The sequence below is a fragment of the Berghia stephanieae genome, chromosome 11 (assembly GCF_034508935.2).
Source record: "Berghia stephanieae isolate SIO BIC M18660-M18661 chromosome 11, UCSD_Bste_1.3, whole genome shotgun sequence".
Lineage (NCBI taxonomy): Eukaryota > Metazoa > Mollusca > Gastropoda > Nudibranchia > Aeolidiidae > Berghia > Berghia stephanieae.
The window spans coordinates 27464577-27477380 of NC_088370.1; the positions used below are offsets into that span (position 1 = coordinate 27464577).

The 12804-nt window shown below is 35.1% G+C and overlaps 2 protein-coding genes across 4 annotated transcripts in view; one reads left to right on the forward strand and one right to left on the reverse strand.

Annotated features, from left to right (window-relative positions):
- Nucleotides 1-12804, forward strand: part of LOC144957268 (mRNA turnover protein 4 homolog) — a 524240-nt gene that overhangs the window by 467020 nt on the left and 44416 nt on the right. The window lies entirely within an intron of this gene.
- The window catches only part of LOC144956756 (mRNA-capping enzyme-like), a 29692-nt gene continuing 23246 nt past the window's right edge, over nt 6359-12804 (reverse strand). For both annotated transcript variants that reach the window (XM_078887453.1, XM_078887452.1), the window contains exons 14-19: nt 12220-12384; nt 11500-11571; nt 10946-11046; nt 10193-10259; nt 7797-7920; nt 6359-6779 (exon numbers count right to left, since the gene is read on the reverse strand). In XM_078887453.1, the coding sequence (XP_078743579.1) occupies nt 6646-6779; nt 7797-7920; nt 10193-10259; nt 10946-11046; nt 11500-11571; nt 12220-12384 (663 nt within the window). In that variant the 3' untranslated portion in view covers nt 6359-6645. The remainder of the gene's footprint in view (nt 6780-7796; nt 7921-10192; nt 10260-10945; nt 11047-11499; nt 11572-12219; nt 12385-12804) is intronic.

The following is a 12804-nucleotide window of genomic DNA, read 5'->3' on the forward strand; positions in this document are numbered from 1 at the left end:
AAAGTATGTCATAGTAAAGTATGTCATTTTTGTACGTGTTTTCATGTTGGGCGTGTACAACAGCAAGTTGTTTTTTTAAACTAAAAAAAAAACACAAAGCAAAACAGAAAAAAATAAAAAATAAACAACAAATAAATAAATAAATAAATAAATAAATAAATAAATAAATAAATAAATAAATAAAAGACCTTTGATTTTCAGCCCCTTCCAACTTTTCAGAAAAAAAAAACTATTAAAGAAAATTATTGGGCAAATCAGGGTGTTGATGATGATGATGACGATGATGGTTATGTTGCTGATGATGATGATAATGATGACGGTGAAATTTGTAATACTTATCTCAATTTACATACCAAAATACAACTTTCCTGCTGATTTTTCTCTTTTCTTTTGCTCACTAAGAACGTATCCGGATATATTTTCGACATATTTAATAAATAAATTAACATCATTTAAATTTCAAGCTCCCGTCAAGACCAATCACAAAAATGTGGTGGAAAGAGTAATTAAAAAGAGAAGAAATAAAAGCTTTGACTGTCCTGTATTCTTAATGAATTTAACAGTCTGCGCTTAATGTTAACACTGTTATTGTTATTCATTATGTTGGCAGTTGATGAGTTTTGAAGGTACGATAGAAAAGAAGATGGAAGTGTCATAATGAAAGTTAACTGTACAAATAAGCATTCCAAGAAAGAATGATATATAGATAATCTTTTAAACAAGCGTATGACTATGACTTTGACGTCACCGGCGACAGGATTCACCAATGTTGTCAAGAATGTGAGGGCAAATTCATAGATATGACTGACTGACTCAGACATCATTAAAAAGTCATAAATAAAAAATGAAAATAACAGCTTAAAAATAAAATGAACAAAATACCAACTATGGAACGTTTCGGGCTCAACACAGTTCTTCAGCCAATAACGAAAAACAATAAAATCATAAATACATTGCTTAAAAACCAGACAGACGACACCGTTAAGTAATGTATTTATGTCTTTATTGTTGGCTGCAGAAGGGTGTTGAGCTCGAAACGTTCCGTGTTTGGTATTTTGTTCTTTTTCTTTTTTTTTTTTTAAGCTGTTATATTAATTTTTTTAATATTTATTTTTACAGTCCACAGAACTTAGCAGCTTAGTATCCCAATAAGCACCATTAGATCACTTGGTTGGGAACCATTTTGGCCAGTCGCTGAAAACGATTCAAGCTGTCTGCCCTCTACAAAAACCATCATTGGCAAATTGAGATTTCAAAAAAAAAAAAAAACAATCCATAAATGTCAAAAAGAAGGCATAGCACTCTCCCACCCACTTGTTGACATACACAATCAACAGATCATATACAACATAATACAGGCAGCGGAGAATGTGTTTTTCTTTTCCACGAATCTCAAAGGAATAGACCAATCTGCCAGGCCAGAAGAAATAGTGACACTACCAAGTCATGAACAATTCCTGGCTGTTCTGATTTTTTTTTGTTTGTTGCTTTAGGTCTCTTCCAACACAATTGAGGTTATATGAGAGACCGCTGAAACAAAAAAACAAGCAATCTAACAAAAATAGTACAAATGTAAATCAAAATCATAACCAAAAGATATCATAAGCTAAATTATAAATAACCAAGAACAAACAGGCAGAAGATTTACAGAAAAAAAAATATCCCCTGTCAAAAATACAATCACAAACCAAAGAAGCAGGATAGGCTAGTAAAGAGAAGAAGAAACGACATCACTATCGGATCGTACACCCATGCGAACATCATAGGTATATGATTCAAGGGTGATGCTCCCATCCAACCACCCGCTGGCTGTTCTGAGCGTAGACAACTTGACGCAATGCTTGTCACGAGCAGGATGGTGTTGGCTGCCATAACACGAAGAAGAAGAAGAAGAAGGAGGAGGAGGAGGAGAAGGAGGGTTGATAGACTTGTCCATAGTATAATTCTAAAGTGCCTGAAGTGGAGGGCTAGAACCGAGGATCTCATGGGTTATAGTGCAATGCCTTAACCTTGTCCAAAGTAAAATTTTTAAAAAGGAGCAAGCAACAAATATCTTAGATTCAAACCATTCTATAGCTTTAACAAATTTAAAAATCGAATTGAAATGAAACCAAAAAATGAAAATAAGAATTTTCAGAAAAAATCCCTACACAATTCAGATTTTTTTTTTTATCTTGCTCCCAATATTAATAGAATCATTGAAGCTGAAGAGGGATTTTGATTTTAAATGTTCATTGTTCGTTCCATATCTTATTGTAAAGCCGTCAAATTCTAACTTTGAAACATTTAACAATTAATTTACTCAACACAATTTGCGATTAACTTTATGAAATTTTTCTAACATACATCATTTTTATCATTCTATACTTGTTCATGGTGATTGTTTTTGTTTTTAAGGGTTTTACAGCGCTTGCAAAACATATAGGTCATTTCAGCACCAGTAAAAAGGAAGAAAACGGGATAGTCTATAAAAATCTAGATTTACAATTAAAAGCAGATGAGAAAAAGTGAGACAAAGACGAACGGTTCACATAGGGAACTGATGTAGATTCCAAGAGCACACTATCAGTGTATTTAGTTTGAGATCACCCAAAAGTTTCATCCAGTCACAAGCACAGGATCCTACTAAGAGGAATATTCATTCAAATGCTTGCACTTTCAGATCAATATATACCAAAAACAAAAATATAACAGTACATAACAGAGAAATGATTTGCAATGAAAAAGAAAATATCAGTACAAAACTAAGTCATATCATTCCAAAACAAAGACAGAGAGCAGGTTGGATAATAGATATGGGGGGATAGAAGACACACCAATTGTGACATCCTTGCCCATGAAGGGAGGTCACAAGTACCCCACCCAGTGTTCACGATGAGGAAAGTTTGTTGTGTTTTATGGCACTTGCAACACATTTAGCTGTCCCGCAGTTTTTCGCGGCCACAAATTTCACCCTTGACCGCAAAAAGTCGCAAATTTTTATTTGTCCGCAAAAAGCCGCAATTTTCGCCGTTTTTAGGCTAAATTGACGATTTTTTTGTTTAAAAAAAACAACAAAAGCTATGAAAATTGTGAGACGGCGACTTTCAATGCTAGCATCCAAAATTGGCACTAAATAACGGACAAACATGTCCAGGCCTAGCCTCCCACCTCTATGGTCTAGCCTCGGCTATTGGAGATCCCAAGCTTTGTTTTTTGCCACAAGTTGCACTTAGTTTTCATATGATTATGATTGTTTCCATGTTTTACATTCAAAAACCCATAAGGCCTATATTGAAATATAAAGCAATAATAATAATGCTCAAAATTGAATAGTAAGTAGAGAATACAAATTTAATGTGCCCCCATTGGAAAATGGATTTTGTTTCTCTTTCCTTGTGAAAAGTTATTTTTTTCCTCTCCTTAATTAGTTTTTCAAATTTTGAATTTTTTATGTGATTGTTCACTTTGATTTCCCAAATTTTAAGAAGCTAAATAGTTAATAAAATATTTTGATTACTTCCTTCTTTTTTTACTTACTTACTTACTATGGCTGTTATTATTATAATAATATTATTTCAAACCATTCAAAATGTAAATAAATTCATGTTGACATGTTGTGACATCAATATTCTACAAAATGCCCTATTTGTGTCAATTGTTTACCTTACATTTCATATTGTATTAATTGTTTGATTTTTGTAAAACTAGAGGCAAATTTTTGGCAAATCTTTGGCAAATTTTACCATTTTTTATGGCAAATTTTGGCGTTTGAAATGGCAAAAAACCGCGGGGACAGATTTAGGTCATTTCAGCGCAAGTAAAAAGAGAATGGGATAGTAAAATTCTAGAATTACAATTATAGCACACAAGAAAAGGTAAAACAAAGGGGAATGGGGAACAAATAGGGATCAGATATAGATTCCAAGAGCACGCTGCAGTGATGGTACTCACAAAAAGTCAAAAAGGAGGAAAAGTCTCGGAAAAACGGAAAACTCACCTAGAACATTCTTGCACCACAGGAAAGTAGGCTGGATGACTTCTTTTGAGTACAATTTTAAAACGCCTGGAGTCCAGTAAAAGGAGGAAATTTTTTATAAATATATATTTTTTTTAAAAGGAGGTATTTTTTAAAGATTTATTATATCTAAAAAAAGTAAAAGGAGGAAATGAAGGAAATATCCGCGGATCGAGGATCTGAGGAGGAAAACCAAGGAAAGGAAAGAAAACCGCGGATTTCCGCGGATCCGCGGAAAAGTATCATCACTGACGCTGGTGTTATCAATGTATTTGGTTTGAGATCACCTGAATGTCTCACCCAGACACCAGCACAAGATCCCATTAAGAGGAATACACTCAAATGCTTACATTATACATTCAAAATAACATAACAGAGTGATGATTTACAAGGAAAAAAAACAATAACTATGCATTTGACTGTTTCCCTCCCAGCCAGGGCCAGGACAAAACCAAGTAATCTCATTCCAAGACAAGGATAGAAAGCAAATTGGAAAACAGCTATAAGGGGATAGAAGACACAGTAAGGGTCACCCTGCCCACTTTGGGAGGCCAGGATCCCCAGCCAGTGATGAGGAAAGAAGCATATTTTATCAAGCCTAAATAAGCTCAGAATACACCAGCAAAGCATCATCTTTCAACTGAGAGCACAACACATACCGCTCAACAGCCATTTAAGCAAAATTTAAAAAGACACATCCCCTTCCTGCCCCCTATGTCAACACCCCAATGAAACAGTAACACACCACTTGCTTGAATGTCAACCTCGTGAAGACCTGAGATGCACATTCCTCCCACCAAATCCAAACATCAGTAACACACTGTATAGTCACCTGGAACAACTACAAAAGACGTCGAACTTCTACGTCATGGCACAAGACCGAAGGGCTAGAGCTCTGTTTGTTTTGTTTTTAAGGGTTTTACGGCGCTTGCAACACATTAAGGTCATATCAGCGCCAGTAAAAAGGAAGAAAATGGGATAGTATAAAGTTCTAGAATTACAATTAAAGCACAAAAGAAAAGGTGAGACAAAAAGGAATTGGTTCAAATAGGCTGTCATCTGCATTTTTTGCGGCTGCAAATATCAGGGCGATCCGCAAATTTTGGCAAATTTCCCAAAATTGGCAAATCGTGGCAAATTTTGGGAAAATTGGCAAATCGCGTGCAAATTTTGGGGAAAAAAAAAGAAGTGGAAACAAAATAATGAAAAAAAAAGTGCGAAACTTGAGAAATATTGCAGCTTTGCCTGGGCCCAAACCAAGGGAAGCTACTCTCTACGGATAATGATCCTTTAAAATCTTTGTAACAACGCTAATCACAGTCATTTCATTTCTCAAGTCCTTAAATGTAATAAATTGTCTTTTATATCATTTTTTTCTGTATCGCGTGTTAATTTTTACTGAAACGCTTAGTTTTTCTCCGCAAATTTTTTGGCAAATTTTGGTCTTTTTGGCAAATTTCTTGGCAAATTTTGGGGGTTTTTTGGGCAAATTTTGGCAAATTTTAGGTCCCAATTTGGCAAAAAATGCAGATGACAGAATAGGGAACAGATGTAGATGCCAAGAGCACACCGTCAAAGTACTTAGTTTGAGATCACTAAAAGTCTCATCCAGACACAAGTACAGGTCTAAGACTCTTAGTAAAAGGAATACACTCAAATGTTTACAAATCATATAATATAATATGTAAACTAAACATAATACAATGCATAACAGAGAGATGATTTACGAGGAAAAAAATATCATCTCCCATAACTATAACTATACATTCAACTGTTTCCCTCCCAGCCAAGGAACTCCGGCCAGGGCCAGGACAAAACCAAGTAATCTCATTCCAAGACAACGACAGGAAACAATTGGAAAACGGGTTTGGGGGATAGAAGACACAGCATGTACCTCCTTGCCCACTATGGGAGGTCAGGATCCCCACCCAGAGCTAGAGTTCAAGTGGTCGCTGGTTCGGATAAGTAAGTATCAAGTAATATAGAGGTAACTACATTCATGATTTTATCTAAATTGGAACTGCTATCCTATTGAAAGAAACTATCATAACAGGGCCTGAATTTAAAATATCGACTATGAAAAGGAGGGTAAAAAAAATTTATGACTAGTCAGTGGGAGTGGGGGATGACCAAGAATTTGGTACAAGGATGCATAAATCAAAAATTAAATTAAAAAAAAAATAATTGTAAATTGAAATGGACAACACAGATATATATATATAAAAATGTTTAAAAAATAATAAAAAGAACAGTTTTAAAAAAAAAAATAAACTTTGATAAATTGAATGGAAAATGAAAATATACGATATATTTAAGATATTTTAAAAATATCCAATTAATAAGTAAAACAGTTTGAAAAAAAAATCAAGACTTTGATGAAAATGTGGACATCTGGCGAAAATGAAAATATACGATGAATTCTGTGACAGATCTTTTAAATAAATCCCCATATCTATCAAGTTCACTATGATTGAAAATAGTACAAATTTGTTCCATTTTCGATTCACATTAGCTCGAGAGAGGTTTAAACATATATGACTTGTACTGCATGGAAAAAGGCCTGAAAACCGATTGATATCAAAATAAAAACAAAGCAAAGCCTAAAGACAAAGTCGTCATGTGGTGCAACGGTAGAAATCTTGACAAGGTCACCGGTGATGAGAGGGGGGAGGCATGAGTCTGGTGTCTGATGTGGAAGACGATGGGGGTCTCCAGCCTTCCTTTTCTACAACTTGAAGCAGGATGTCCTTTGTCACTGGACGCTTGATGCTCTCACAAACACCTGGAAAGGAAGAGAAAGCTTTGGTTACTTGCTTATTTTTAACTTTCCTTTAAAAAAATAAAATAATTCCTTTAACTACACATTTATTTTATTTGAATGAATATGAAATCTTATCTCCTTGAAGACAGCTTGATCAGCAGGCATACGTGTCAAGTCTTGATATGTACATTAATTTCTGGGAGTGACTTTTCTCCCTGATCTCGATTATGCAGCTTACACTGGTATTTTTCTTTGTCCGTGTCAGCCAGTTGTGTAGGCTTCATGGGGGGTAGTTATGATAACATAAAGAATAGACAACAACAGAAATCTCATATCGCTAATGCTAAATAGTATTTCACCTTGTCTGTGTCAGCCAGATGTGTAGGCTTTATGGTTATTGTTTTGATATTGTAACGAATAAACGATGACAGAAATCCCACATTGCCAGTGCTAGTATTTCACCTTGTCCGTGTCAGCCAGGTGTGTAGGCTTTATGGCTATTGTTTTGATATTGTAACGAATAAACGATGACAGAAATCCCACATCACTATCGCTAGTATTTCACCTTGTCCGTGTCAGCCAGATGTGTAGGCTTTATGGCTATTGTTTTGATATGGTAACGAATAAACGATGACAGAAATCCCACATTGCCAGTGCTAGTATTTCACCTTGTCCGTGTCAGCCAGGTGTGTAGGCTTTATGGCTATTGTTTGATATTGTAACGAATAAACGATGACAGAAATCCACATCACTATCGCTAGTATTTCACCTGTCCGTCAGCCGATGTGTAGCTTCAGCTATGTTGATATGGAACGAATAACGATGACAGAAATCCACATTGCCAGTGCTATATTCACCTTTCTGTGTCAGCAAAGTGTGTAGCTTATGGCTGTATTTATAATGTAGCATCGATTGTAAAACAATTTCCCCCCCCCCCCCTCATCCGAAAAAGCTGGAAAAATCGGACAGTTGGCATCCCTGGGGTAAAAGATGGGAGGCTACTTACTTTAGATAAAAGAATGAATTCTGTGTACAAACCTATAGCAGTGTTATAACTGTTAGGAAAAGACTTGTCTGTCCGTTCTCTCATGAACTGCCAGGATGCGCCGTCAAACGAACATTCAATGATTTTGTTGTCAAATTCTTTGAGGGCCTTTGTGACCTGAAAGACAACCAAAAAAATAACTCCCAAAAGTTATAATTGAAAAAAAAAAAAAAAAAAAAAAAAACAGATTGGGAATGACAAAGACAAACCCATCCCTCTCCCTTCTACTTTCCCCATCTCATCAAATTGAGGTTGTTTTTTTTGTTTGTTTTTAAGGGTTTTACGGCACTTGCAACACATTTAGGTCATATCAGTGCCGGTAAAAAGGATGAAAATTGGATAGTAAAAATATTCTAGATGTAAAATTAAAAGGACTTGAGGAAAAAGTAAGACAAAGGGGAATCGTACAAATAGGGAACAGGTGTAGATTCCAAGTGCACACTATCAGTGTCCTCAGTTTGAGACTACCTAAAAGTCTCACCCGGACACAAGCACAAGATCCCTCCAAGAGGAATACACTCAAATCTTTACAAATCATATGTTTAAAATAAAACCCAGTACTTAACCGAGAGATGATTTACAGGGAAAAAAATATCATCTCCCAAAACTCTATCTATACATTAGACTGTTTCCCTCCCAGCCAAGGACTCCGGCCAGGATCAGGACAAAACTAAGTAATCCCATTCCAAGACAAAGACAGAGAGCAAGTTGGAAAACAGATACAGGGGGATAGAAGACACAGTCAGTACCTCCCTGCCCACTGTGGGAGGCCAGAAACCCCACCCTAAAATTGAGGTTGAGTCATCGTGAACAAGAGATAGAAAATAGAATTTAAATCAAAACTGAACAAACCTAAGAAGATTGTTGATTAACCCTCTCCTTACCAACTATAGGAAAATCGTCTCATTCGTTACGATACAACCAACATTTTTCTTATTCAAAGTTCTTTTGTACATCATAATTTTTTTTTTTAATGAACAGTGTGTTGTAGAGCATATTTTGCTAAAGAAGTTATGTATGGCGAGAAGTTTACTGCTATTATGTCTAAGTCAGACCTGCCAAATTGAAAACTTCAAATTTAGTAATTTTCATGTCAATTTTTAGTAATCTGAAAAGGAATTTCTGAAATTGTGTAAGAACAACCACAATGTTATTATTATTATTATTATTATTATTATATATATCATATTTATTATAGTAGTAGTTATGTATACATATATAGTATATTATTTTCTCTCATTATCATTATCATTATTATTATTATATATCATCATCATCATATCATCATCATCATCATCATCATCATCATCTCTCATCATCATCATATCATCATCATCTATTATTATTATTATTATTATTATTATTATTATTATTATTATATTATTATTATTATTATTATTATTATTATTATTATTATTATTATTCAAGCATTACTAAGAATAAAAAATTCGTAATTTTCAATAAAATTTCGTATTTGGCCATGAAATTTGTCTAAAATTTGTAAAATTACTAAAAATTCGTAAGATTCGGCAGGTATGCTAAGTGATAAAAAATCTATTTTTGTGTTAGTTGGGTGTAAAGTTTTGGGGAAAATCCTGAAAATGGCTGGTAAGGAGAGAGTTAATCCCTTTCCTGGTGGGCGATGCTGGTGCAAGATCCACTGAATTTACTAAAAAAAATTGTCTTTCTAAGGGGTACCAAAACAACAGCAACGCTTAACATGTTTGTTTTGTTTTTTTTATGTGAGCATTTATCCACTGAACATGTTCAAAGGGGTCCCTAGCCAACAGCAATGCTAAACACATGGACAAGTCATGATGCTTGCGATATTACAATTTTTTCCAACAGACACAACGCTGTTAATGGCCAGGTACTCATTTTACACCCGAGAACGGTGCAAGAAAGAGTGTGAGTTTTGAGCCCAAAATATTCAGTCTTTGACAATTTGTACATCCCAAAATACTTTCCTGCCATCTCTCTGGATTTAAAGAATTGGTCTTTTTATGAAGCTGTAATTTTCAATTTTGAGCTTTATTGAGCTTTTATATAGCGCAATATACACTAAATGTGCTCAAAGCGCTTTGCAAGGGGTCCCTGACCAACAGCAACACGAAACATGTAGAACGAGACATGACACCTGTTAGGCGACTTTACACTTTTTTTAATGACATAAACAACGCTGTTAACGGCCAGGTACTCATTTTACACCTGAGTACGGTGAGAGAATGCGAGTAAAGAGCCTTTTCCAAGGACTCAACTATGCACTGAGGGAGGCTTGAACACAGGACCTTCCGATCCGAAAGCAAGTGTCATACCACAAGACCACGTGCAATTTTGAACATCACATACAAACAAGCGTAGATTCCTTTCAATATCAAAAAGCACCTACTTTGATTTCTCCAAATGGCTGTTCCAGTTGCCCAACAAACAATAAACCTTTTGTCTGAGGAAGCATTCTGTAAAAAAGTTTTAAAAAAACAAAAAACAACAACTTTTAGTGTTACTATGAAACCAGGTGGTTATTAGGTTATTAAAAAAAAAAAAAATCATCTTTTTCTATTCTTTTGCTCTCAAAGAAGTATTTGTCCATTTCAGAAACTATCCGTTGTCAGAATAAAACATGTAAAATTGAGTCAAACTTCATATTTCTAAGGAGTTCTGATAACTCAAATGATAGAGCACTAGGTCCACACATTAAGGGACAGAGATTGATACCAGGTGAAGTTGAGATTTTTTGGGGGGTCAGAAAAAATCTCAATAGACACTTGTCTCCTTCGATTGAGGGGTAAGCGCTCTGCGACTGAACAATTTGGACTCCCATCAATGAGGGGTGCTAAGAATAAATTAAAATAATTTTTTTTCCTTCCACCTACAGCAAAATCGTCACATTTGTAACGACACAGTATACATTTTTTCTTATTTATTCAGATTTATTTTGTACATCACAAACTTTGAAGAATGATCTTTGTTTAATTAATAAGAACATAAAAGTTGTTTTGTAGAGAGATTGTTTGAGTTTAAAAAATCAATTTTTCTGCTGGGTAAGCCTGTCATTTTGAGAAAATACTGAAATTGATCGGTAAGGAGAGGGTTAAAATATAAAAATTTAATAAACAAAATAAGCCCTATTCACATCTCTTACCCAAGTGGTTGAAAACGCTGAATTTTCAACCTGAAATCAACAGAATTTAACGAGGGAGGCTTCCACTTCAGTATTTCCATGCACCGACCACATGTATATGGCTGGAGAAAACAGAAACAAAAAAATCAATTTACTCTTACTCTTAATAAAATCGACATTGAAAAAAACAAAACATAAGACCATAATGAGAGCATAAGATGAAAAAACAAGTTTTAACGTTAAAAAAGGTGAAATTCCTATATTTTGTCTCAAATTCCTATTTTCGGGGCATTCTGATTCCACTTTTGAAATGTGAAGGGTTGGCAAGTCTGCTCTCGCTAACTTCTGGAGAGTGAGAAACTGCACCTGTATGATCCACCACACACCAACTCCCTCACTGCTAATAGTTTGTTTTTGGGGTTTTTGTTTTTTTGGGGGAGGGGGAGGGGGGATTAAATATTTTAAAAGGAGGAATTTTCTCCTTCGACCCAAAACTGCGAATTTCCACAGATCCGAGGAAAACCATCGGCACTGATAAATAAGGGTTTTGTAGTTGTTTTTTTTTTTTTACTTACGTCCAATTTAGGTTGAAATATGAGACCATCGACTTCATGAGACAAGTTTTTCGCAAAATTCCCATCTAAGATCTGAAAATCAAAGGGATTGAAAAAAATTTTTTTAATCATATTTTAGACAGCAATTAGGTAACAACAAGAGATGAAGTGAGTAGAAAAGTGCCAGAAGACAATAGAGAATAAAAATTTTTTGCAGTGGTGATGGGGTTTGAAACTGCGACCTTATTGGTACAACAACTCCGCTCGGACAGAGACAACGCTGTTAACGGCCAGGTACTCATTTTACCCCACGTTTTTAAAACATACATGACATTTATCTATTCAGGGTAATAACCATTGTAATCAATACATTCTCTCCGAGCAAATTACAGATGAAGATGCCATCTTTGAAAAATTGCCAGTGGAGCTGATGTAATGAGAAAGTATTCCTTGTTCCAAAAATGAAGACTTTGAAACATTTGACGAAATTAAATAATAAGCGCAAAAATAAAACTACTCTCTGGGACAGTTTTCTTGACACACCAACGTCTTATTGACAAATATTGGCATATTTTTGAAAACTTGTCAAATCAATCTTTGCTTTCTCTTGTAATCAAATTGTCTTTTTTTTCTTCTCTCTCTCTCTCTCTCTCTCTCTCTCTCTCTCTCTCTCTCTCTCTCTCTCTCTCTCTCTCTCTCTCTCTCTCTCTCTCTCTCTCTCTCTCTCTCTCTCTCTCTCACCTTTCTGCACATATTGACGTCGAAAAAGTTTTTGATTCTGACACTAAAAGGTTCCTTGGTTTTGTCTAGCCGCCCCTGTTGCATCAACGTGTGTCTGGGGCCTATGATTTCTTTCTCTATACACAACATACGACGGTCAAAGTCTGTCTTGCCTACATCAATATTCTGGAATAGAAAAGTTTTTGGAAAATGTAATCACTGTTCTAAAAAAAAAAATGTTTATCCCTTCATTCATCAGATATCTATATTATCCGTTAACATTTTAAAAATCTATTTACTAACGAAAGAGTGAAATTTTCACTCTTTCGTTAGTATTTTCACGATCACCGGCTTCAGGCAGCCCCTACCGTTTTCCAAAAATCTATTTACTCATCCCTAAATGGAAATTTTTATTTCAGGTCTATAACAACGCAAAGCTTAAATATTCCAGTCATCAGCCACAGTGCAGTGCAGCAAAGTAAGCTAAAATAAGATGGCACTGCAAGGCATCAAAGTAAGGGTACTTCTGGGTACAAAGCAAAGACCATGCCCAGTAAAATCACGTTATTCAGCTTAAGCAGAAAATTTTTCTTCCGAGGCTTTACA